This window comes from Primulina eburnea, chromosome 1, assembly GCF_022965805.1.
Source record: "Primulina eburnea isolate SZY01 chromosome 1, ASM2296580v1, whole genome shotgun sequence".
NCBI lineage: Eukaryota > Viridiplantae > Streptophyta > Magnoliopsida > Lamiales > Gesneriaceae > Primulina > Primulina eburnea.
Genome location: NC_133101.1, coordinates 6031869 through 6059085, shown reverse-complemented (window position 1 = coordinate 6059085; position 27217 = coordinate 6031869). Strand labels below are relative to the sequence as shown.

The window sequence follows — 27217 nt, the reverse complement described above, 5'->3', positions numbered from 1 at the left end:
TATATATAATAATTATAAATGTTTGTGTTATATATTTACATAATTATTTTTTATTTGTTTGAGTAATTTTTTAAAAATAATTAATCGCGTTTATTTGGTTTGTGTATTTTTTTTCAAATTTTTTTGGGTGAGGTGATGAATTCTTTTGATTTGAAGAATTTTTTATTTTTATTAAATTGTATAATGTTTATTTTTTTGCTTTTATTTTTCGAGATAAATAGTAGAAATATATTTATTTAATATATGTTTTATTATATTTATATTTATATTTATAAAATTTTAAAACTCACAAACTATTTACAAATTGTTGAATAAAATAATTTTAAGTGAACTTCAGCTTAAAAAAAAAAAGTTAAATGTTTCAACTTGGCTAGAATTCCATATTTTTGAACAGTAATCGAATGTTTTTCGATTTGGTTGGATATATTTACACCATGATCATGCTATGACATCCACCACGAATAGACCCAAAACTTAGCAGCATAATTGATATTGCTAAAATCGGTGATGCTAACTGAGAGGTCAGATCTTTGCTTGGAGAGCTCGGATCTAACCGTGATACGCTGGTTGGGAGGTCGGCACGTCACCTGTGGAGCTCAGATCCAACACCTCGAAATCAAGAAACACAAACAAGAGTGTTAGAAGGGGGCCGGAAGGTTGTTCCGGCGTAGCCCCTCCGACGCTCAAGTCAGAGTATAGAAAACTGAGAGAACGTGTGTGCTGAGAGAACGTGTGTATATGAATCAATAAAACAATGAACGGAACCTGATATTTATAGGAGAACAATAGAGTCCTAGTTTGGCAGATTAGGATCCTCAGAATCTTCGGAAGATTTGATTAGATCTTGCCCAGATTTGGTTTAGATATCGTGCCAGATTTGATTAGATCTTTGATGGGCTTTACCTTTCTGGGCTTTGATCTCTGTGGACTACGCGCTTAATATCTGAGTAAGAGCTCTCGTAGGTATGAACCCGCCTGAATCCAGGACCTTATGGGAGCTCGGCTCGGGAGCTCGGCCGAGAATCTCCAATCGTCCCGATATCACCTTCTTGGAGGTCGGCCAGGGAGGTCGGCTTGGGAGCTCGGCTGACCTTTCCGATCGTCGTAACTGCTGATATGGGAGGTCGGCCAAGGATGATCTTGGGAGATCGGCTGACCTCCCCGATCGACGGAACTGCTGTTATAGGAGGTCGGCTCGGCATCATCTTGGGAGGTCGGCTCCCGATCTACGGAACTGCTGTTATGGGAGGTCGGCTGGGATGACCTTGGGAGGTCGGCATGGGAGGTCGGCGTGGGATGACCTCTCAGATGACCTCTCGCGCTTCCCTGAATGCCGAGTTCTCAACTAGATGGGCTACCGAGAGCGGACCGAGCCCATCCTCAATCCGAGGGTATCAATAATCGTCATGTTTACTACTGCATTCTCTACGCTGCCCCTGATGCAGCGAGGCAGCTCCCATTTGGGTCATTCCGGCCGTTTGTCGACACATTCCACATCTTACGATCCCGCAACATTCTCAATGTGTGCATCAACTTGAAATCATAAATTTTGTTCGGATGAAACCATGGAACAAGGAATACCAACCAAATGACTTAACAAAAACAAATATCCATTTTCCAATCAATATTTTATTTGATAAGTTATATGCATCAGCAGTACTGAAATGATTTCGTTGCATATTACACTAATTTCTATCCACAAATGAACTTCGAAAATTAAAAAAATGTCATGATCTCATGGACATTTAAATACATAAAATAAAATGGAACGTCATCATCTATATTAAAAGAATTATATATTTTTGCAACGTTTTTGGACACTTGCATCATTACAGCTACAAGGGTAAAAAAATGAAGAACTAATCTATGGGATGCTTGTCGGCCTGACGAGAGGTATAATGAGCAGATAGCAAAAGCAGAGATAGGAATGCACTGGCTGCAAATATAGCATCAAACCATCGATGGTAGAAATCGAATTGAATGTCGCCACCCAATACATCTGTTATGATCAGCCTGCAAACAGATCATCATCACAAAGGCAATGGACTAAAGCCAATTTATGCCCAGCGTGTGGCGTAAATTTACAAACGAAACACAATAGGCTATCCTTAGATATCTGGGAATAAAACAAACGAAGCATTACTTTCAACATCAATAAAAATATTTTTTATCCAACAAAATGCTCAATCTCGAAAGCAACTAGTAGCGGTCAAGCTCCAGATATCAAAGGTAGTTATTCAAATATGCGACCAAGATTTGATGTCTTTCAGTCTCCGGAGATTTAAGAATTATATAATTCAGATGGCAGGCCACATAATGGCTCCCTTGTGGCATGATGTGACCAACACCAACTATCGTACAATGAACTTACTTAGCTGAAAAAAGCAGTATCTTACAACTCTAAGATGCTATCTATTGAACACGAAGAAAAATCATGTGCAAAGAAACCGTGCAAAGAAACAGTAAAGAGCTAAACTAACAACATCCACAAGAAAAATAAAATGTATCCTCTGCTAGTAAAGTATTTGCTTGCATTCCTCTCAGGAAGCTGAACACTGACACATTGGAAATATCAGCTAACGAAATATCCATATTAGTTGAAAGGTAATCACAATCCTGCAATCTACAAGTCAAATGTGGAACTATCTTATCAACACTGAGACCAGCAACAACATTACTCCTAATCAGTTCAAGAAAATTCTGGAACTTAGGCAGAACAAAATCAAATGTTCCCCCAAAATCGAGGTAAATGTTTTTACATGTGACAACGGACAGGGTAAGAAAGAGTATCTTCAAAACAGAGATCTCATTGATGTCATGTTATATAAGTTCTTTCATAAATAAAATAATTCTGACATCAAAATGCTATTGTGAAAAAAAGAATGAACATCCCCAAAAGAGGAAATGAATGGATTAAAATAGACATAGATTGATTGCAATAGCTTCTATTGTTCAAATAAAAAAGAGAAACAAAACAGCAATAGGTAGATCTTTAGTAATGCCATAGCATTCTACAGAAACGTTATTCATAATTAGCACCAAAGTCCAAAACACAAGAGCTTGCAAGAGCAGACTCCCATTCAATAATGAAAAGGATCTATCACAATAGAAAATCTCACCTATACTCTGTTGCCAGGCTTTTTCTGATCAACAATATGGAAGAAACAAAGTACATTCCCATTATCTCAGAGAGGAAAAGGACAACATTGCTTGAAGATCCACTCCCAACTCTGGAAACTGCAAAAAAGAACTGTACAAAAGCCAGGAACTTAGGCGGTATACGATAGAAATACCCTGGTAATAAACAAAACAGATTCAATGTGATTAGAGCTAAATTAAAGGATTAATGAATTACAATATAAAAATTTAACTTATTGTATTGCGTTATAAACACAACTGCCTGCCATGCACTTCCTTGTAAAGATAACACTCACATTCCAAATTTACACAGGCAATCAAAATACGATGTCAAAAAAAAAATATATAAGGCACATTTCTTAAAGTTCATAACATTAAAAAGTGAACTGTAATTGCAAATCCAATCACAGGTGCAACAAAAATTTGATGAAAAGTATTACAAACTCGCCTTCATCAGATTTGATAAGAATCCCCGTACAGATATTACTATCAGCATCCCGATAAATAAGAGGGATATGTACTGCATAACAGAAGACAAAACGTGCCATACATGAGTAGTGATAATATATCATTTGGAAAATAGAATTTCATGACATTCATTTGTATAATGGGATGTGGTTTCTCTTGATTAATTTAAGTGGTTATTCATGCTAACGAGTCACTGAATTAATATACAGTATTCTCCACTCCAAGTTCATGCTATTAATTTGTGTCAACCATTTGAGGACGATTACCCTTCAAATGCTGCAAAGTCTTATCCTATGCCTCAAAAAAAGTTTTCCTCCTTCAAGCACGCTTCACTTAAACGCACACACAGATACGTAAATTGTAAAGTGGACCAGTATTTATAAAAGAGGGGTATAACATTGAAATTTTGAAGTTCAACAACCCCAACACATTAGAAAGATTATAAAAACCCCACTGGATACTATAAGCAAGTAGCAACTAAGATATACAGCATAATAAAGCTGTTGAAGTGATGCAAGGACAACACTGACCTGAGATACCAAAGTCACATTAATGCCTATGTCAAAGAACTGCAGGAAGATGCTGATTGTCTTTGTCACAGGATCAACAGAACCAGTCTGTGAACACAGATATGTTTTAAATCTTTGAAATTTGTACAAACATGGAAATCATATGACAAAAAAATGGAACAATTAAGATGTTAAGTATGGAAAGACAATCAAAGCGTTACCTCCTTGAATATAACACTTTGTAGAGACTGCATAATGAAACAAACATATATAAATAAAAAATCAGTTAACCCAAATTACAATACTATATCTTTGCAGATCTTAAACATGGAAAGTTTGTGTCAACTACTGATAAGTGTATCAAAAACCCTAAATCGTGTCTATAATTCGAAACAAAAATTTGGACATAAAATACAATGAAACAAGAAAGGCTGTCATTCTACTCCAATGAGGAATGCTCACCTTTATCATTTTATATACACAATATACCGAGCATGCATAGCCCAAAAAATTCTGCAGGTGCCCCTTCCAGGTTCGAGAATATGCAGCAGCTTCCTGGAAATATTGCAGAAATACTTAAAAAAAAGAAACATTTTCCATACGATGTAAAAGTTAACAAACTATTGCAGTTTGATTCTTAAAGGAAAGACCAAAATCATTCGGTACACCTTAGCTTGGCGTAGCTCATAGATTTCCAAAAAAAGTTGTTTTGAAAGCTCCTCCAGAGCTTGTACCTCCTCTTGCATCCCTTTGATATCTTTGTACAAAATGAAATCGAGAACAATAAAGTAACAGAAAAACAAAAAAATAACAAGTTGCTAAAACCAACTCTCGGAGACCTCCCAAAACAGGTCGAGCATGACAAAGCTTTGGTAATAATTAGCGGGAATGATAATGAACAAAGCAAACCTAACAAAAAAAGCAGGTCAATTTTCATGTGTGGATTTCTTGTCCGCTTCTTGTAATTAATAGTTTTTTAATTATCTAATATAATATCGTTTACTATAAAAAAAAAAGGCCAGTGGAAAGAATATTGCGCTACATCTTGGTTTTAAAAACTATGTTGGAGGTTTATGAAGTGGCTATAACACATTCTGATTTATACATCAAACAAAAACTGACCTTGCTCCTTTTGATCATCCTGAACAGACCGAACAACAGTTCCAACTAATCGCTTTAGGAAGGATCTATTCTTCAATTTCTGTCACATTAAATTTACAATGAGTAAACGTTCAAATCTGTGAAAAGAAATAAGCAGATGTTATTCACATTGACACGGTACATATCATTAACTTATCCTGTTGGCTACTATCATATAGCCTCAAATAATAATAAAATACAAATAGACAACAAATCATTCATAAAATAAAAATCAAAAGTGTCCACGATAAAACAGCAAAAGAAATTATGCCAAAAGCACTAACCCCCCTTTAACAATTGTTTCATACTAATATTTCACTCCAAGATCAGTCATGTTACAAAATTGCTGAGAAGACAAGTCTATAACAGACAATCATATCATGACATAAATCAACATCAAGGCAACAAAAACTCAATAAATCTTTGCAAAATGGCACAAAATGGTAGGCATTGCTATTGTAGCACCAAACATCCAATGCCATCAGGCTGCTAATCCACTAAACCTCCTATTATTTAATGTCAAATAATAAAAAAAAGGAGCATGAAATATGATTCAGTTAGTATCCAATATTGGTAATGATTACTATTGTTTTCTAATGCTAATTGCCTAGGCCAGTAAAACCATATTTTCCCATATTCATTTCTTGAAGTTCATTTCCAATGTGCGGAGTCAGTATAATATGCTGTGGTTGAATGATATTAAGAGGGTACTTTATGCTGTTGCACATTACAAAGAAGGTATGCTTGCCTTGCTTAAAAAGTTGCACAAACATCTGTGCAGATATGTTAGACATATTATTTGATACATAAAGCTAGATAAAGGGGGCCTAAGGAAACATATGATAGTTCAACAAGGTAACATTGATCGGCAGAGAGTTCAATTTAGTGTTATTTGCTCAAATTCTTTACAGCCCTTTCATGAACTAATTCCCATCATATCAAAGTACAACATTTAAAATGGAAAGAAAGCCAATTCACCCATAAAAATTGACTAAATCATTTTTATGCATCTCCAATTGACAATTAAGTAGATAATATTAAATTAGTAAAAGACAAACTCAATAAATATGAAGCAAGGCGAATGAACCTCTTCTGACCCTTGTAGACGCTCCATTTCCATTTGACAGAGAATAATCTTCTTTTTCTTTGCAATGCAGGTCTCAATTGACTGCATCAGCTGCCTTTCTAGCGCCTTGATATCTGCTTCCTCAATTTCTCTTCAAATTAAGGGGGGAAATTATAAAACCAGGAGTCCAGGAGAGTTACTAAATGGTGATTTTAAGGATAAACTGCAGCTTGCCTTTAACTCACGTAAATGCTAACTTTCAGAGGAGAAGAGCTAGATAGCTAAATCATGTATATATGCTTGTGTAAGTATAAACCTAAAGCATACCAGACTCTATAAAATTGCACTCATTATACACATAATTTGACAAGAAAACAGTATTTAAAAATTTTATTGAAAACATGTAATATTCTATAGAACTGACTAAATCTAAAAGAGCGTGCACTAAGAAGCGGTGAATTTAAAAACTATAGTTAAGAGATGAAATTATATTCCACGTGAACCCGAATCCTTGCCAACTTATGGTTACTATCCAAAGGCAATATATTAAAGGATATTAAGTTTTTCTAATCATTCAATCAATTTGAACTATGCACATGTCATTCTTCTTACCGAATAAAGAGGGAAAGATAACTGTAAGGCAAATTCACTGCCCCAAAACCAGATAGCACAGCCATGACAGTCACACCAATGACACCAATTCTGCTTACCAGCTGAGGCATGGTGAAAAATCCTGAGAAGAATATACATTAGATAAATACAGCTAAGAAGGAGAATACTTCAAGTAAATAATATCCAAGAGAGAATTGGAGGAAGAAGGTTAAAGAGATTTCGATAAGAATTAGCAAGCAAGGTTGCATTGCTCCTTCAGCTAGTTTTAGAGATATAAAAACAAGTGTAAACACGCAGAAACATATTCTCCAAGGTGCCTTCAAGAGATATTTTACCCTCTTGGCGACATGTACAATTAATTGCAAACCTTTGTCTGGAGAAGGCATTGGAAAATGAATGCCCATGCGCCAAAAACCATAAAGAAAAGCAAACAAAAAAAGAACAGCACCAAGCGCAGCACGCTCCTTTCTAACACCTGAAGCACAGAGTAGAAATTAAAATAATACTACTCCCAAAAAAAATTAAAAATAAAAAACAAATACGAACATATACGGATTAGAGTACATGAAATTGCTATAATTTCCTTCGAAGCTCCATTTAAAGCCAACCATAAAGATCTACTCGTAGTTTACGAAATAGTGAATACTAGCCACATATCAGCCTATGCAAGCATAATTTCCCATCTCCACTTGACAGATAAAACAGTAAAAATAATAATTTAAGCAACTGGAGTAGAGATGAGGGTGGAGACCTTACCACTTTTACAGAGCATTATATAACAATGGTAATACGGCAACATGAAGACAAGCAACAATATCAGGCAAAACAAATCCACCTTCCAATTCAACCATCTCGCCCTACAGTCAACATCACGTAAGACAAAATGGAGGTAAATAAACGAAACAATGCAAGGTTAAAATCAATCACACTGCCCTATGATGAATTGGTTACTCACTGTTTGGACAGAACAGGAATGATCTCGAAGAGAACGAGCTGAAATAGATTGCAAGAGAAGGCGAAGACGACGCTGAATATAATCTGGACCAACACCCGCTTCTCTTCGTACTCCTTGTAAAGCCGCTGATTCAAGAACCACAGCCCGCCCCAACCCAGAAGGACCAGCGACCCCACCGCCACCACTCCCTCGTACGCCGCTGTTATCCATCCCATCACACTATCCACTAATCGATCCTATTTTGCTGTAAACTTTCACCAATAATTTCGATCTAGACTTCTTTCTATTCCATTCTTCGATGCACCCCTTTCGACCCACTTCCACCTCCTCCTCCGGCAACTCCGCCGCCGCACTGAAACCTGTTGAAGAAGAAATCAATACTTCCACGCTTAAGCAATACGTTCTGCTTGGAACCTGCCAACTGTTCTCATCCAACGATCTGAGAGGTTTTATGATTATTATATTTTCGCAGTTGTAAAATCAATAATCATATAATCAAATCAGCCCTATTTATTATGCTACCAAAAAAAAAAAAAGAACTACATGTGATCTTTGGAACTAAATATAATCTTCTTTTTATTTTTTTAATAAAATTTAAACATTCACGAAATTATACAATACCAATATTTAATTACTCATTTACTTGCGCTGCAATAATAAATTTCGTTTCAACGCATAGTAGGTCTCTTATGAGACGGTTTTACGAATCTTTATCTGTAAAATGGGTCATCTTATCGATATTCACATTAAGAAGTAATACTCTTAGCATAAAAAGTAATATATTTTTTATGAATTACTCAAATAAGATATTTGTATATGACCCGTGAGACCGTCTCACACAAGTTTGTACCTTCAACCTACTTCGTTTGTATGAAATTTATTGTTATTATTTTTTCTAACTTGTATTTTTTGTCTCCTATTCATGTAAAAAAAAATTTAATCCTATTTTATGAAAGTATAATGTTACATTAGTATTTTTGATATCACGTCAATGTTTTTCGATACTATTCGTACCAATGTTCGAAATTGCGGCCTAGGCGTCTGCCTAGGTGCTAGGTAGAGACCAGCCGCACCGATAAGGTGCCAGGCGGTCAGCCTGGGCGCTAGCCTGAGCGTGCCTAAGTAGGTCTAGCGCGCCTGATTTTTTTAAAGAAAAGTTTGGGCAGGTAAAATTTGAACAATAACAAGTTCATTTGAAAAAATAAAAGTTGGGCTAGGTTTGTTTTCCAATCTCTCATTCCAGAGATTTCTTGGCCGCGATCTTTCTTCTCATTAGACTATTTTATTGTGAAATTTGGAAGAAATCTGAATTGTTTCTTGTTTTAACATTAGACTATGTTACGAATATTTTAAATGTATTTTAAATTTGATGTTATTGTGTTGAAGTTGACTTCTAGTCCGCGCCTAGTCGGCCTAGTCGTTGGGTTGACGCCCGACTAACGCCTAGCGAATTTTATAACTTTGACTCGTACATTAACAATTCGACGAAACATAACTAAAAACTGACAAAGAAAACTAAGCTAGACTACTAAAATTCAACTTTTACAAATTATATAACGAAATAGTACACAGAAATTTTACAATTTTTTCTTTTTATTTTATAACAAAAACGAACATATATTTAAATGAAAAATTGATATATTTTAAAAATGAAATAGTTTTAATAAATTGGTCCATAAAAATAATATTTTGAAAAAACAGCCACAGTCTATGCTTCCTTCTTCACCATTATCCATGTGGATCAGTTTAGCCACATACTGAGTTAAGCAAGCTCACACAAGCTTAGCTACTTCGAAAATCTCCCCACCTCCAATTTTTTTTCTCACAGTGCCGCGAATGGTCATGACGGTTTCGTCTCTCTCGGCCATCGCCTCCTCGAAATCCTTCTTAAACAGGGTTGGTCCATCTGCTCATCAATGTCTGCTTGAAAATTTCTAGTTTCAATTGCGCTATTGCGGTGTAGTTTCGATTTTCCTTTGTGAAATTGCAGCTTTATGCGCCATGCTCGATGAGTGTAGCAGCAGCAGCAGCGGAATCTGCAAGGTGTGATGGAAACACTTGTAATCGTGATGAGGAAAATGGTAAGATTCTTTCTAATGTCTTGCAGTTTCTTATCTTTATGTGTTTTTTTTCCAATTCGACTAGTGAATATGATTGGATGGATTATCTGTAAATGAATCAGGGAATATGTGTCTGTGCTGAGCACTTCTAAGGAATTAATTTGCGTTGTTAGTAGGATTCATTTATTAAGTTTGAGATTTATAGTATAATTAAATTATAATTTTATTTAAAAATATTTTTTATGTGGCATTCGATTCAGGGTTTGGTTAAGGGTTTGTCAGTTGTGGTTGGGTCGAGTGTAAGGATTTTGAATTTTGATCATTTCATAATACATAAGTCATTCTATATATGATTAGAACGTAAATATATATAAAAAATTTATTTGTGTAAACATTTTATTATGAGTTATATATTATAATTTAAGTGTGTTGGTTAAAAATTCATAACAATATTAGACGAATGTATCTCTTATCGGGTTGAATTTATGCTCGACTAAAATTCTTAACAAATTTTTAATTTCAATAAAAATTTAACAAATTTCGTAATAATAGAACCTAAAAACTCATAACATGTAAGACTCGATTCAAATTAAACTACTCTATCCAAAAATTGAGTATATTGTGTGGATTGACCCACGCAACCCAAAATACGCAACCCACTCAACTCAAAATTGGGTTGAGTGGGTTGCGCCACAGGGTTGTGGCGCAACCCACTCAGGCGCAACCCACTCAACCCAAATTTGGGTTGAGTGGGTCGCGCCACACATCAACCCAATTTTGGGTTGAGTGGGTCGCGCCTCAACCCAAAATTGGGTTGCGCCTGTGGCGCGACCCACTCAACCAAATTTTGGGTTGAGGCGCAACCCACTCAACCCAAAATTTGGTTGAGTGGGTCGCGCCTGGGTTGCGCCATAAGTTGTGTGACTAGAAACAATAATCCTAATACAATTCAAATCACAACCCGCTTTCATTTTTTATGATGTTATATAATTGATCAATTGATGAATCATTCTCTAAATATATTTTTTGTATGAGATCGTTATTAGATTGAATGTAGTAAAAAAATATCACATAAATTAACTAAAATCAATGCAAAATATCATATAAATGTTTTAATCCAACTATCATATAAATGTTTTAATCCAACAACCATAATTCATCACAAATACAACAACAACAATAATGCCTAAATTCTTCAATCTTCTGATAGTTCAATTGATAGGCATTTTCCCTGAACATGGTATAACCTGCTCTCGCTAAACAGTAAAGTCCACATTCACCGCTGCAATGAAAAAACAAACATAAATTATACATTGATATACATTAAACAATAATGAAATAATATTTTTTTAAAAAAATTAACCTGATTTTTTGAGTAAAAAAATTATTTGGCTTAGTTATTGGGTCGTGCTCTTCTTGGGTCAACACGACCCAATTGGGTCGTAATTGGGTCGTACTTACTGATGAAAAAATTAGTTTTTAAACAAATTTTAAACAAAGGATAAAAAAGTAAATTACATTGACTCCCTTTCTCTTAATAAACTTTTCCGTGACTCCCTTTTCCCTCATTCCCCCGAACTACGTGTCTGTGTTGAGCTCTTATAAGGAATAATTTGCGTTTTGTGTAGATTTTTATATTTGTGTGCAGATTATAGGATCCAAAAACACGTTTCCATGACCAAGTTTTCAGTTTTTGGAAAAAACCATCATTTTTTATTTGTTTTTAATAATGTGAAACGTGTTCGCGGTTGAAAGCATTTTTGTAGAGCGCATGAAATTGTGTTCTATTTTAGTGCAAGGCATATCTTACCCAGGATAAATGTCTACATAAATAGCATATATATTCTCTATCAACTCCATTCAAATATGGATGACATTTGGGTCATGGGCTATAAACCTGACCCCTATTATCCAATCCAACAATACAAATAGTACGTTGAAAAACAAAGAGTCTAAGAAAGAAAGTGATAATTAATTTTGACTGAAGTTGCTAGTGTGAGCTCCGATTGCAATTCTGATAAGAAAATGAGGGCCAGTCTCATACCCACGGTACTTAAAGATTTTTGTAACGGCTCTTTGGATATATGTATGGATAGTTTGGTAAAACCTAGAAACAATTCTGAGTTGGTATTGTTTTCTACTAGAGTTTCAGTTTTTGTTGTGCTGGTCCAGCAGTATTAGTATTAAATTCTTGTATTTCTGTACTCTAATGTAGAGTCCATGTGAAAATAGAAGGGAAAAAAAGGAACTTTTGGAATTTAGTGGAAAAAATCCTTTTTATAATACTTTTACAGCTTCAAGCACTGAGATACAAAACTTATTTAGGTGCATTCTATATTTTGTGCAACAGTTTCAGAAAAATGTAAGAGGAGGATGGTTGTAGTTGGAATAGGGGCCTTAACAGCTGTTAATTCATTATCAGCAAGCCCTCTTCCGGCACTAGGTATTCATAATACCTCTCTTCATTAGCTTCTTATACAGTTAAATGGGTTCGATATTTTGTTTTTGACGCAAATAAAAAGTGTTGTCCATCACAAAAAAACAATTTCCAATTCAATTCCATGCATAGTAAATTTAAAATGATTCAGAAAATGATATCTTGCATCAAACTTAAGCATAATTGCAGCAAGTTTTTCTTTTAGGTACATGCTTAGGGCATATTTACTCATAAAACCTACTCTTATATTATTTAGATGATATAATGAGGTTAAGTCTATCCTATAATGGTGAAACACATGAATTAAATCCTGAACAGTAAACTATTTTAAGTTTTTATTATTTGGGTTAATTTTATTGACTCCGCCAGTCATTATGAATTTAATTCATGCTGTTGCTTATGCCCACGACATTCTATTGTGGCTGGATAATGAATTGAAGCTCTTTTTGTTCGTGCCTTTTCATTAATACCTTACTAACTATTTTGTTCAAAATTTTGTTGAGAGTCTATATTGGCTCCATTAAAAATTGTGGAGCTGTATTTAACTTGAGAGGTGGTTCTAAACTATCTTTTTTAGTTGGAGTGAGAGTTAACCAAAGAATATCCCTATAATTAATTAATTGTATCTGAATATTATGCCATGCTACTATTTTTTCCCTACAGGAAAACCAGAGGATTACGAAATTTTTGTTGACAAAATAGATGGGTATTCATATTCTTACCCCTCGGACTGGAGAGTAAGTTGTGGCCACTGAAATTGTTTTCTGTAGGATTGATGCATTAATGAAATAGTTACTATGTAGTTGGAAAATTCTACTATTTCCAATGCAGGATTTTGAGTTCTTAGGTCACGATTCTGCGTTCAAGGACAGATATTTGCAATTGCAAAATGTGAGACTGAGTTTTATACCAACTAATAAAACTGATATCCATGAGTTGGGAACTTCAATGGAAGAGGTAATTACTGTAAAGTTTAACATCATTTTCAGAGCGTTACATGGATTAGTTTACTTTGAGACAATTTCATTCTCTAACAAGATTTTAATTTGTTTATTACTGAAAAAGATTGTTGAACATTTAACAAGCAACATTTACTCTGCACCGAATCAGTTTGCAACCATATTGGGAATGCAAGAGGTGATTAAAAGTCTCATCTCTTTGTCTGTACTTTCTACCTTTGTTTCTATCTCAACAATGATAGACTTTGTTCTATTTTTGTATGTGTGATGCCTAATTTAATAAAACATGACTTGTGCGTGCAGAAAAATATCGATGGTAGAAGCTACTGCACGTTCGAATACATACTCACGTCTCCAAATTTTGCCCGAGCGGCTTTTGCAACAATAGCCATCGGAAACGGTATATATGTGTGCATGCTCACATGTGTATTTGATTTATTATTCACATTAGCTATGCATGTCAATGCAGGGAGATACTATACATTGATTGTTGGCGCAAACGAAAGACGATGGAGAAGAGTTCGGAGCCAACTTAAAGTGGTGGCCGACTCGTTTAAGGTGTTGGACATCTAAATCTTTTTGTTAGTGTTGTTAATACGGCGCCCTTTCTTTCTTCCTCTCTGTATATTATTGTTATTTTTATACACATGTAACAGAACAAAGTGCTAGGAAAATTATCCATATTCTGCAACAATTACAACATCAACTGCGTTGCTTAATTTTGGTTGCTTTTCATTGGATTTTCTATCATTTGCATGATGTTTCTAAAGAATGTATAAAAAACCATTTTTTTACACGACATGATTAACCAAAAATAAATAAACGATCATGAAAAACATATGAGAAAAATAAAAGGAAACTCGACAGTGATAACAAATTATTGGTGACCGCTTATTATTAAATTAAAGAAACGATCAAATTTGTACTACAGTTTTGTTGATTACTAGATTTTGATATTGATATTGTAGTGATTTGCGAAAAATAAGGTTTTGATTATTTTCGAAGTCTTATTTCATACATAGTTTGACTCGATATCTATACTAATTGGAATTATACATCCTTATGTTAGTGATATGTTTCAATTAACTTGACAATCAGATCAGACATGAAATTAAATTACTAAAATCTATAATATTATCAATCCAATGTTTTTACTTGGTCGTGATTTTTATTTCTAGAGTGATAATAATACTTGCGTAAGTTCTTTGATTTGGACATGACATTTAATATATGTTGTTATTCTTGGATCCAGAGAGGTCGAAGCAAAATCTTTTTATTCATTCATTAGTAAAATTGTGTGAAATAATTTAAAGATTATTTTAATCAAATTAATTATTTATAAAATAACTACATCAATAGTTTATATTAAAACAATTGAAATTCAGCCCGAGACCGATGCATATTGACATCAGAGTTATTTAACAATAATGCAATTGTAAATAACAAGTCTCGTAATACAAATCTTGTCAAAACCAATTTATATAATAAATCACCAATGTCTTTCCTAAATAAAACTTAAACGAAATGTAAAAATGTAAAACATGTAAACATAAATAAAAACGAAATAGCATGATTTGTCTTGATTTAACTAGCTTGTTCATCATCCCAAAAATATTCGTGTTCCTCTTCCTCGATTTGTTTCTTGTTTTTATCTAGAGTGAGAATATAAGTGATGAGTATTTTGTGAAATACTCAGCAAATATAGTTGATTGAACACAGAACAATATATACATATATATATATATATATTATATATATGTACTTTCTAAATTCATAAACACGACATAATCATAATATTACGAACTTGAACATATTTTTATATAATAAGAAACGGTGACATTGGAATTCATCTCATAAACCACGATGTTATCGATTAATCTCTTATATGTAATTCTTCTAAAAGGTAATGTCATGTGTCAATTATTATTATCCACTGTATTAGAGTAATAAACTTTCTATTTTGAATCATAACAGTTCTTATAAACTTCAAAATATGATTGCGTCGGAAAAGAACATACTTTAACAAAAAGAAACGAATCGAAAAGCAAATCATATTGTGAACGATCACTTTAAAACATATATATTCATTTTAAAACGTAAGCTCACTTACTGGATTGTTCTTGAATAAAAAACGCGAAAACGATGTGCTCGAACTCGAAAATGACTAAAACTTTATTTGAATTTCAATGTAAATATAAACTACTCGTAAATATATAAAAATATATAAATATTCGATGAAATAGAAATATGTACAATCTCTACTAAAATATCGGATTCCTCCCATCACATTATCACAGTATATATATATAGTTTACTCATACCACTCCAATGATTCAAAGACAAGATAGTTTTCCGAATGCTGTAATATACTCTCTGGTTGGTTGGTAAACGAATCATTCTTCATTTCCGACCAAGATGAATCTTCACTCTTCAAGCCCTAACAGCTATGGCTATCTCCTTCCTCTACTGGTACTGCTACTGTTTTCGCCGTCCCTGGGTCGCAGTTCAACCAGTCGGAAGCTCAAACAGCAGCTCGATGATGGGGAGGCAGACTCTCTCCCCTATATTTGGCCACTGCCTTGGAATTACACTTTCGGCAATCAAACTCTCAACGTAGACCCCAATCTGTCGCTTGTTACCAGCGGGAATGGTGGCGGTTCTCCCATTGTATCGCAAGCCTTCAACAGATATAAAGGCATCATCTTCGAGCACAGTTCTAGGTTTCCGAAGATTGGGGTTGACTATGATCTTACGAAAGTCAATGTCATCGTTCATTCAGAGGATGAAGAGGTGTTTTCAATGGTTTTTTTTATGTAAAGCTTGCTTCTTCGATTCCAGCTTCTTTACAATTTTTTTTTTTTTTGAATTTGGGTGTTGCAGCTTCAACTCGGAGTTGACGAAAGCTACTCATTAATGGTGGCAGGAAGAGATGAGCTGTCGATCATTGGAGAAATCACAATTGAGGTGAAAGTTATATATTTTATTGTACTGGGTTTTCCAGTCACAGATAATTCATTAATGAATATAACTACGGCATACATTTGTTGCACATAGAGTTCATTAATGAATATGAGAATCTATTTGAGCCAGACAATATGATTTTTCCTTGCTATTTATGTTGGGGCCAATTTTAGTATTTTATATGTATGTTAACTACCTAGTGATGGAATTGAACTACAAGATAGGCTAGATCATTGTATATATTTATGCATTTTCCGTTCTAAAATAGAATTATTCAAATGACTGCTGGACATGAAGCTTATGTAATTGTGCTTAGTCAGTGTAGTTATGAATTACCATGTCATGAATTTGGGATACAGCTTCATCTTTTTTTTGTTGTCCATTAAAGTACCAAAACTAAGCTGTTTTGTGCTTATTATGCAACCCCCCACCGTGGCACTATTCCAATGTTAATTTCTAATCGTAGCTAATCTGTCATGTTGCAGGCAAATACCGTCTATGGGGCTATACGTGGCCTAGAGGTAAGTAGTCCACACCATACAGTTGTATGGTAATTACAGTTTTATTCAGTTCTGGAGAAGTGGTGATAGTTGATTGCTTGTAAATGTGTTTGCTAGATTCACATGTAAATGAGTCAGAAAAAGAATGGCGTTCTTGGGTTTTTTTTTCGCACAAATATTTTCCAAGGGAAATAAAAAAATTTTCATCTTATTTTTATTCATTGCCAGAACTAGATTTTCATTCATTTCATGTCCCCGAAGGTTTTCATTACCATTAATCAAATTTTTGCTACTCGACGTGATTACCCTATTATTTTATTGTTCTTTTCAATATGTTCTTGTAAAAAATTTAAAATTTTGTACACACTAGCAAAAAGTAAGTAAAAACCCAACGACTCTAGCATATTATGAAATTTATAAAAAAAATGCATCCTTGAGAAAACAAAAACTTAGTTCACATAGGATCGTATTTCCGAAAAACACTCTCTTGAAATAGTGGTGACTGGTGCCATGCTGTAGTATAAAGATTTTAACATATTGTTATGTTTGATTATTACACTTTCTTTTATCTGGGGTGAAGGGAAATAGAGAAAAAAAATGAAACAAAACAAGGTGAAAAGTTTTAGTTAATATTTCCTAAAAATATTTTCTGAAAATGTATTTCAAGAAGTTGGATTGGGGAATATGATGCATGCTTGGTTATATTTTGGAACGAGATATTTTCTAAGTAGATTTCATTTCATGTGAAAATATGTTGGATTATTTAATATTTTAAAATTAATATCAACTGGGTATATTAAATTTGAAGATATATTACCTATTTCTGGGAGTTGTAAAATTTGAATCAATATAGTGATTATACCGTGGAATGAAAAAGTGTGTTGAATGTGTTCTTGGAAAAGAATTATAAAATAATTTATTAGTATTTTTGGAAAATGAAGAAACATAGCCTTAGGGATTTATTTTGTGGATCAAAAGAGGGGTTGACGAGAATGCTTTTCTGGAATCCTTTTTTGCTTAGTCCTACTGTCTCACGAAAATATGGAGGAGATAAAAAAAATGTTGAATTAAAGGCTATCCTCTCACTTAGTTGATTATGCTGTTTGTCCAGACATTGAGCCAGCTATGTGATTTTGATTATGAAACAAAAAAAATAGAACTGTATAAGGCGCCGTGGTACATTCAGGATAAGCCGAGATTCACTTACCGTGGGCTCTTGCTGGGTAAGTGGAGTCTTTTGTTGATTGACAATCTATTGTTATTCTTAAACTGCTTTTCTTATGAATGACTGCAACATTCTCATGTTTTGGCAGATACCTCAAGGCACTATTTGCCAATTGAAATAATCAAGCAAGCTATAGACTCTATGTCATATGCCAAACTTGTGAGACCCGTTGATAACCATTTCAGTTCTCTTTGTTTGAACAATTTGTTTCCTTCTTTCTCTGGAATATAAATATTTTCTTATTGCATTCAGTAGAATGTCCTACACTGGCACATCATAGACGAAGAGTCATTTCCTCTTGAAGTGCCAACCTATCCAAATTTGTGGAAAGGCGCATACACCAAGTGGGAACGATACACCGTGGATGATGCTTATGAAATTGTTAAGTATGTACCTATTATATTTCTGTCACATTCTTGTCTAACTTAGCAGTTTAATTGCACCAAGAATAAATTATTTCTATTAGAATATTTTCTTGGAATGACATTTATCGGTTCAGTTATCCCTGTTGATCCCACTAGCAGGACCATGGATTATGAAAATCAGAATTTCAGCTTATTAAGCTCGCAGTAATTGATAATTTATTTTTCTTAGGACCTTAATATAGAAGCTTGGATTATAAATATTTTCATTATGGGCATACATTCATGTTTTTTGTACTCCTGTTGTAAATTCTAATGATGTTTTTATCTCTCATGTCTGCTGCATATGGCGGAAAATGAAGTTTCGCAAAACTGAGAGGTATGTTGCATGCCATGAGAAAGAAATTTACGAGTAAATTCTAATATGTACTCATGATCACTCTGATAAAATGGTTATGAAATCCTTGGCCAATTGTTTGAGCTATGTTCAGGATCAGTGTGATGAAGTTGAAATCTGCCAAAATTGAAACCATTTTAATCCTTTCAGTGACTGTAAATATTTTTCCCTCAAGATAACCAATTTCAACTCTGTTTTTATTAGTTGAATTAACTTGTGGTGTTCAAATCTATCGACTCTCCAACCATTCCTCGTGTTTAAATCATAAATCAAATTGCAACTTAAATTTCTATGGACTAACGGCTAACTGCTTCAATCTGTCTTTATTTCAGGCATAAATGTTATGGCAGAAGTTGATGTTCCTGGGCATGCAGAATCATGGTAAAGCTAATGACATCGTGAAATACAAAATATCTCTCTTGTAAATTATACTCTTAGTACCAAACAACTTGTCCGTTAACATTTTTATTGGCCCTAGTTAGGTTACATACCAAAAATTACTCATGTACTGGGGCTACAGTTATGATAACCATTTCCAAGATTTGTTTGTGAATTCTCTTAGAAACAATATATTAGAATTTCAGGTTTTATAGCACCAGCGTTTTGAAGTCACTGGGTGATTTAATTTTGGCTTTTATTTAAGTTTTGGGTCAAGAATGGAAGCAAATAGGTGCATAGAATGCTTGTAACTTGGATGGCGCAATTTCACATTTATGTATTCAGCAGGCATACCAATCAGGCTGCATGTTTATCGTATCATTATTTCATGTTAAAATGTTTCAGATGGCTAAATGAACATTTGTGGTTGCATACTTTCTAGTAGACCTGACCCACTTCTTCCCGTGTATGAACAATGGAAGCTATTTGGAGAGAATTCATTGTTGTTTTCGTCTCTAACTAAGCCAAGGATACGTAGTTTAGGCTTTGACAATTGCTTATTTTTCTTCACAAACTAAATTTATTTGTTTGCATCTGCAAACTGTGATAGTATCTTCAAATATATAACATCAAACAAATTATATTTAATGCAGGGGAATAGGATATCCTGATCTTTGGCCTTCTCCCTCCTGCAGAGAGCCTTTGGATGTCTCAAAGAACTTTACATTTGATTTGATCTCTGGCATCCTGGCAGGTCACAGTATACCTTCTTTTGGTCAAAATTGTGCATGAGTTGCTAAACTTGTGATTCTTGATGTTGAACTGTTATGATTATCTTGCCGATCCGTTGCAAGTTTTTCACCGAATAACATCTATATGTGGCCTATCTTTTTTATTTGAGATCTTTATATAAAAAGTTCTTCAGAAAGAGAGATTTCCTTTGAAGTAGTGAAAGAGTAATGACAAACAACTCACACATTCACGATTTATCAATGTTGCATATTACTAAATCGGCATAGCTTTTTTGTTGACTTACAGCTTACAAAGAATTAAATCTATATAATTCTGTCAAAACAGAAATTCAGTTTCATAGATGATGCCAACAAAGAATTAACTATGCGTAACTCTGTCAAAACAGAAATTCACTACCATATGATTGTTAGTTGCAAGTTCTTCTTGACTAGATCTTTGTTCGATAAGAATATAAACTCAGGACAAGTTATGAAGAGGCCAGAGATATCTCTAAACTTAAAGTTTTATTTGATTGGAGCCATCAAACTCAGGAGACACTGAATCCCTGATACTTTCAGGCCTACTATCTGCATAAACTATTGTGCTTGGAGAACCTGCTTCTATTTGTGATTGTGGAATCAATTTCCGTTTTGCAGACATGAGGAAGATTTTTCCTTTTGAACTTTTTCATTTAGGTGGTGATGAGGTCCATACAGGTGAAAACCAGTACTTTTTATTATTACCAGTACCTTCCTGTATGATATTTTTCTTTGCTTGAAGATATCTATAATGGTTGTTTACTTTTTTCGGAAAAAACTACAGGAAAATAAGAACTCGTTTGATATTTTATATCTTGAGCACGATAAGTATGATAAATATCTGGTACTGTATTTTGTCTTCCACTCGTGTGCTGTTGTTTGTGTTGGCACTTATTGTTTGACCTTGTCACCTTTGCAACTGGGCACAAATTAGTTTCTGAAATTGTATAAGAGAGCTTATATTGAAGACTGGTTGTAAGATCCTAAAAATAATCGTAAATAATGTCATTTAAAGGAACTTGGCCAGTTATATAGGGAACATAAGCCCCCAAAATGAAGATAAATGGTGTTAGTAACTTAGTTAAAAGCATTTTGATTTAAATTAATATCCTATATATATTTATGTATAGATTTTATGATATACCTTGTTTTTAATAAGGGGGAAATAGTCACATCACATCACATCAACATTGTTTAAACCAAATCTGTTTATATTTTTTTGTCTCGTTTATGTATTGCCTCTCGTCATGCTTGTCCTCAATTGACCCACACCTAACAATATTTCTTTTTGTATAAGGGTATCATTGTATGTTTTTTGTTCTTGTGGACGTCCTTATGATGGAGATGGGCAAGATCTTTAAGCTTAAAGAACAGAATATATGCAATGATACACACATGGACATAAATATTGTTAGATGTATGTGAATTGAAGATAGTCATGATCAGAGTCAATATATTTAAGACAAGAAAAATCGATAGATTGGGTTAAAAAGTTTGATGTGATAATTTCCCCCACTTTTAAAAAAAATTTAATATTTATATTTGTGTATATGTATTAAATAAATATCTAGGACAATAAATTAGATCAAATTTCATTTAAATGAAGTAATTTGCCTTCATTTTTTAGGCATTACATTCACCATATATATGGTATTTTAAATAAGTTAAACCAAATTCCTTTTAATGATATTATTTGCGATATAAATTAGATCAAATTTCATTTAAATGAAGTAATTTGCCTTCATTTTTTAGGCATTACATTCACTATACATATGGTATTTTAAATAAGTTTAACCAAATTCCTTTTAATGATATTATTTGCGATATATTAGAGATGGTATAAATATCGTTTTATATGTATTCCGTGATAAAGATGGTTGTACATCGTAAACCACTCGCTTGAGTATGGTTCTGAAACATAAGTGGTTAATGAATTTGCATGGGAATGGAACCTTGTGTGGCCTTCAAATGTTTCCCAAGCATTTATATGTTGATGATTATATGCATATGAATGGAACCTTTTTGAGGTCTTTATATATATGATGGAGCCTTACAGAGGGAATCAAATTACTGGTTTTGCTTGATGGTTAGATATTTTTTCTTAATGATTGGAATTCAAGATCTGCTCTCGGAGAAAAGTGGCATTTTGTTGCTACAGTTATGTAATATAATCTTGTCAGTTCTGTTAATTGCGTTCTAAGTTCTTCAGACTTACTCATGGTGCTTTGATATGGTTTGTTTCCCAGTGTACAAAAATCTTTTATACATTTTTTAAGACCAATATTCTGGTTGATTACATAGGGCTTTTTTGTTGTTCGGCTGGTAATTATATTGATGATTCCGAGGACCAGATTCTGCAATTTTAGCATAACTGATCTTATCCCTGAAACTTTTTACATTTAACCATTGTCTCGCTAAAGAAAAAGCAATATGACGATTTCACTTTATGTAGTTAGTGACACTGGGGCTCTTTAACATTTTATCATCTCTACATTTTCTGTTTGGTTTACCATTCTCACTTATTTGTGCAGATTGTTGGAACTCGACTCCACATGTGAAGCAGTGGTACTTTTTCTCACTTTTCCGTGACTTCCATATGCCATATTGGCTCCTTTTTTTATGCCAAGTTCCTTTTTGAGCCATAACTTCAAATTAGTAGCTTGTTGATCTCTTTGGGTTGGAAAATCTGTCAAATCATTGATAGTGCTTGCATATAGTTCTCGTTTATCATTTTTTGAATTGTGTAAATAAACTTTCTCATGCTTGAGAGAGAGACAGATGGAAGAATACCAGTTCGATGTTAACTATTATTGCACCAAGTTCATATTCTCGTCTTATGCCACTTTACACTGTTCTTCATTTGTCAACTCTATGCATGTGAACCTTTTTAGAAGAAAAGTAATTGTTCTGATTATTTTTACAGGTTCTAACTACTCCACTGATTTATAGTAAAAACGATCACAATTTTCATGATCAACTCAGATGGCAAGGAATCTATCTACTGCACAAAATAGGTTACCACCTAGCTAAAAGAACTGAATTACTTATCCTCAAAGATAAAATCGTCGCTAATTCCTACATTTTAGGCATTCCCTCACATTAGTGCATAGATATCAATCGTGCACATCTAAATAATCATTTGGTGTGGATATCTGCAATTTGTTGCGTGTTTGGGACAAATAGCATACAAATAAATCTATTATCAATCTTCTCCAATTATTTTTTATGGCAAATCCATCAGTGTCAAAATATTTCAGTGTGATCATGTTGTAGTGGGTTCTTATGATGGTCATGTTAACTGGTATCTATGGTACACGGATGCTTCTAAAACGGTCACAAACCATGCTGGATAATCCTTGGGTAATGATACTGGGTCTATAGAAGTATCCTTTATAGAGAAAATACACATACTGTATCTGACGTGGTTAACGATTATATTTGGACTGTATCCAATAAACCCAATGAACATATTTGACCATATTAGGTATTTTTAAAAAAAATTAAAAATTAGAAAAAAATTTAATTATTTTTTGTCGGAAGTCGGAACAATAAATAGAGTTGTAAAAATGTTAATTTAGAAATGATGTGTATAATATTGCTTTGAATCCATTGATAATATTTGCATGCTGTAAATTGCAGTACCCCATTGAGATTAACCATATTCTTTATTTTGGTTAATTCTTTATATTTGTTAAATAATTTAGAATGAGTTTGGACAATTAAATATTTTATTTTGTAATTTCATATATTTGTTTTATTGATTAGAATTAAATGTCCAATACAATGATAAATTTAAACCTTTTTTTATTTGAATGAATATATTATGTATCCTTTGACACCAGCTGGTTAATGTGTTGGTTTTGTAAACTGATTTATAGTTTCTTGTCATTGCATGTATGGTTGATGTTACAGGTTGATGTAGTCACCAATATTCCATTTTTAATGCATTTATATAATAAATGCACGTATTTTTATTTAAGTGGATGTGTAGATAGAAGCATATATGCAAGAGTTGTACTCTCTATGTATTATATCTTGATTTGAAAAATTATCAGAACACATATTCATATCACATTGAATCTTTTTTCCTGTATTCGCTCCCCTGCAAAACATAGATTCATATTGTTAACTCTTCTAGTATCCTTTACTTCCATAAGAACTAGTAATCATCGCACGTGGTTTTGCACGTGCTCACATAATTTAGTTATTTGAAGAAATTGAAAAAAAAAAATTTAAAAAAAACTATAGAGAGCAAAAAACATTTGAATTTTGAGATAAAATAGGGAGAGAAGTTGAAGAAGAAATGGGAAGATGATGGAGAGAGGTACGAAGATTGCTAATAAGTCCACACCATCAAAATTACATAACAAATTATGTCGGGGTAAAACTGGAATTAAACACACCAAAGTGGTGACTATGAGGTGATCAATTATTATATAATAGTAAAAATATCCCATTTACTAGTTTGAGTTGAATGTAGATGTATCTTAGATTGGTCTTTTTACATTATTTAATAATTAATAGTTTGATGGTTATTTGAAGTTTTATTTTGATATTGGGACTGCAAATGAGTGGTTTCTCTCAGCTGTCTTTGAAAGATATAGCTTATACTGATCTGACTGGTTATTCTGTCTTTTTCTGTGGTATATTCTGCTTTTAATACTCTATAGTTAGCACACCATTCTGTATTTACTCTGAGCCAATTATCTGCATACCATTTATGCCCTTCCTTTTTTTCTTATAGTTACAGTTTCCATATGCAGGCTTCAAGATCGTAATTTTACTGGTAAAGATGCATACAAGTATTTTGTTCTCAGGGCTCAGGAGATTGCAATATCATTCAATTGGATTCCAGTTAACTGGTAAATTTTTTGATTTGTAATTTCCTGAACCGAAAACTGAATTTTGTTTGTCAGCAAAAAAAATTCATTGAGCTACCAATATTAGGATACTGGGATTTCATGTTATCTAAATTCTTCTTCTGTTGAATTTTTCTGATATCAGAAGCTAATGTTTCAATAAAGGATATGTTTCTTAATTTTCATGTACTTTCTAGTCCAACGATAACTGTGATACTTGCATCAAATTTTGTTACTTCAGGGAAGAAACCTTCAATTCCTTTGCTGTGGATCTCAACCCCAAAACTGTGGTGCATAACTGGTTAGTATTTGGTTCTGTAGATCTGTATTAGACCATTTGAAGATGTACCGGTCCCTTTTTGGATGTAAACATTGTTGTGTACTCAATGTAGGTTGGGGTCTGGAGTTTGTCCAAAGGCTGTTGCAAAAGGTTTTAAATGCATTTATAGTAACCAAGGTTTTTGGTATCTTGATCACTTAGACGTCCCTTGGGATTCTGTCTACTATGCTGATCCCTTAGAAGGGATAACTGATGCTTCAGAGAAAAAACTTGTGCTTGGGGGAGAGGTTTGCATGTGGGCTGAAACAGCTGATCCCTCAAATGTTCTACAAACAATATGGCCTCGTGCAGCGGCTGCAGCAGGTATGTGTTGGAATACTGCATTGGCACTTTAATTTCAAGAACTTATTGCTATCGATCCTGTTTAAAAGTGTTGTCCTATTGGGGAAAGGTATAATAGTCCTTGTCTTCTATCCAATAGTATCTTTTAAGTTTCCCATTTTTATTTAGATACGAAATTATTGATTTAAAATCTAATGTACTCTTCAATTGTTAATGACTACATCAGTTACCCTCTCCAAATATTAATGTTCTTAGTACAAATATTCATAACCAATGTCGATACTTAGCTTTCGTAAATATCTTTTACCCACAGTAGTTTAGCTTTTGTGACTGACTATTCGTATAAATAATAAATATATTTGAGCAATATAAGTAAATAAAACAATTAGGATTGATATTCATAAATAACAAGTATATAAAATTTGTAAAGAAGTGATTATTTGTTCAATAATATTCCTATATTTAATTTAAAATATTCAATATTGATACATGAATATGCATGAGCGGAGTCACCATGCAGCACACAACATTCCAATTCCAGACATTTTCTGTTGGATTTGTCTTTATTTTGTAATAAATTGTTTATGTGTTTTTTGCTTTTGATGAACAAGGGGCCCGATTAATTTTCCTGATGGGGATACGATGACAATTTTGATTTTGTGCTAGCTATTGCAAGCTTTGTTATATTTTGGATGTAAGAAGTAAGAAAAATATGGATCCAAGTGTTCCACAATCACTATCCGTTCAGTTTCAAAAGTTCACCTTTGATGTTGTGAAGAGATCTAGGTGGTTAGATTTTTTGCTAATTGTTTGAAATCTTTATCTATTGGTTTACATCTAGTACCAGGATTTCCTTGTCTTTTTTGCAAATATATATGTAGAAAATGGCTGTACAAACGTATTCTGCTTGACTGGTGTGACTCGAATATATTTGATCCAGTAAAAACATTGTCTTTTTACAATGGGCATTCATGTTATAAGTTTTCTCATGTACAGGTTTGGGATTATTTCGATTAAAAAATAGTATTTATTGATGACCCAATACTTTTACTGATTTCTCTTGCTTGAATCTGTAGAGCGCTTATGGAGTGATGAATCAACGTTAGCATCTGTGAACTCCACTGTACTGCCAAGGTTGCAGAAGTTTCGATGCCAATTAACAAGGCGTGGGGTTGAAGCAGCCCCAGTTAAAAATAGTTATGCTCGAAGTGCTCCGGATGGTCCAGGATCATGCTACAAACAATGAACGGAATGTGTTTGTATTGAAGAGCATATGTTGTTGTTTGTTAGGTTGCATATATTGCTCCCATACATTGGGAAAGCAAATGTGAAGACGTGTGTTCATTCAGAATTTATTGGAGTCCTGACGTTGTTACTGTGTATCCCTATGTGGGGAATTGAAATCTCCATGTGTTTGGAACCAAATAAATATTTGAATAAGAAGTAAAACTTGAAATAATCTTGGGACCTTCTGAGAGTTTCCTCTGAAATTCTGAATTAATTCAACGACTGAACGAATGCCGAGTGGCGTCGATAAGTACCGGCCATGATAAGTTTTAAGACAGATGAAAGTGAATCAGCAAAGTGGATAGGTAACTGTATTTTAATTCAATATGTTTACTAATTTGTAAACATATTTGGGTCTATCAAATAGTACTTACATTGGCAATAATGGTCAGATGTTAGCGACCAAACAAAGCATCGTTGCATGGATACACAAATTCAAGCTCGCAAGCTCTCCCATGCACTGAGCAATCTGCATCACCAAATAGAATCAAACCATGTAAAGATCAGAAAAC

The 27217-nt window shown here is 33.7% G+C and overlaps 3 protein-coding genes across 3 annotated transcripts; 2 read left to right on the top strand and 1 right to left on the bottom strand.

Moving 5' to 3' along the window:
- Positions 1-1759: 1759 nt before the first annotated feature.
- Positions 1760-8375, bottom strand: LOC140824294 (GPCR-type G protein COLD1). The gene is made up of 13 exons (XM_073185897.1): positions 7889-8375; positions 7690-7790; positions 7301-7408; positions 6934-7054; positions 6343-6472; positions 5238-5316; positions 4784-4872; positions 4578-4670; positions 4337-4363; positions 4137-4223; positions 3587-3658; positions 3120-3250; positions 1760-2013 (listed from the first exon to the last, which is right to left on the bottom strand). Exons 1-13 carry the CDS (start codon positions 8101-8103, stop codon positions 1860-1862), a joined length of 1407 nt encoding a protein of 468 aa, XP_073041998.1. The 5' UTR covers positions 8104-8375; the 3' UTR covers positions 1760-1859.
- Positions 8376-9581: 1206 nt separating this feature from the next.
- Positions 9582-14102, top strand: LOC140824290 (photosynthetic NDH subunit of lumenal location 1, chloroplastic). Its single transcript, XM_073185892.1, has 8 exons — positions 9582-9784; positions 9879-9969; positions 12299-12391; positions 13049-13122; positions 13217-13342; positions 13451-13522; positions 13648-13744; positions 13814-14102. The coding sequence occupies exons 1-8, from the start codon at positions 9725-9727 to the stop codon at positions 13915-13917; spliced, it is 717 nt and encodes a 238-aa protein (XP_073041993.1). The 5' UTR covers positions 9582-9724; the 3' UTR covers positions 13918-14102.
- Positions 14103-15652: 1550 nt separating this feature from the next.
- On the top strand, positions 15653-26877 carry LOC140824285 (beta-hexosaminidase 1). Its single transcript, XM_073185887.1, has 15 exons — positions 15653-16134; positions 16225-16308; positions 16791-16826; positions 17917-18028; positions 18119-18189; positions 18286-18416; positions 18755-18771; positions 19122-19170; positions 19821-19921; positions 20556-20615; positions 22469-22502; positions 24701-24799; positions 25038-25097; positions 25189-25439; positions 26495-26877. Exons 1-15 carry the CDS (start codon positions 15760-15762, stop codon positions 26662-26664), a joined length of 1650 nt encoding a protein of 549 aa, XP_073041988.1. The 5' UTR covers positions 15653-15759; the 3' UTR covers positions 26665-26877.
- Positions 26878-27217: the final 340 nt, after the last annotated feature.

Excerpts from the sequence above, each read along its gene's own strand:
- LOC140824294 (XM_073185897.1), bottom strand. The coding sequence starts at position 8,103 with ATGGGATGGATAACAGCGGCGTACGAGGGAGTGGTGGCGGTGGGGTCG. Across the intron at positions 3,659-4,136 it reads ATGTGACTTTGGTATCTCAG|TACATATCCCTCTTATTTAT; the intron begins GTCAGTGTTGTC and ends TCTGTTATGCAG. Across the intron at positions 2,014-3,119 it reads AGCCTGGCAACAGAGTATAG|GCTGATCATAACAGATGTAT; the intron begins GTGAGATTTTCT and ends ATCTGTTTGCAG.
- LOC140824290 (XM_073185892.1), top strand. The coding sequence starts at position 9,725 with ATGGTCATGACGGTTTCGTCTCTCTCGGCCATCGCCTCCTCGAAATCC. Across the intron at positions 13,123-13,216 it reads CTTACCCCTCGGACTGGAGA|GATTTTGAGTTCTTAGGTCA; the intron begins GTAAGTTGTGGC and ends TTTCCAATGCAG. Across the intron at positions 13,745-13,813 it reads AACAATAGCCATCGGAAACG|GGAGATACTATACATTGATT; the intron begins GTATATATGTGT and ends ATGTCAATGCAG.
- LOC140824285 (XM_073185887.1), top strand. The coding sequence starts at position 15,760 with ATGAATCTTCACTCTTCAAGCCCTAACAGCTATGGCTATCTCCTTCCT. Across the intron at positions 16,309-16,790 it reads TTGGAGAAATCACAATTGAG|GCAAATACCGTCTATGGGGC; the intron begins GTGAAAGTTATA and ends GTCATGTTGCAG. Across the intron at positions 25,098-25,188 it reads AAAACTGTGGTGCATAACTG|GTTGGGGTCTGGAGTTTGTC; the intron begins GTTAGTATTTGG and ends TACTCAATGTAG.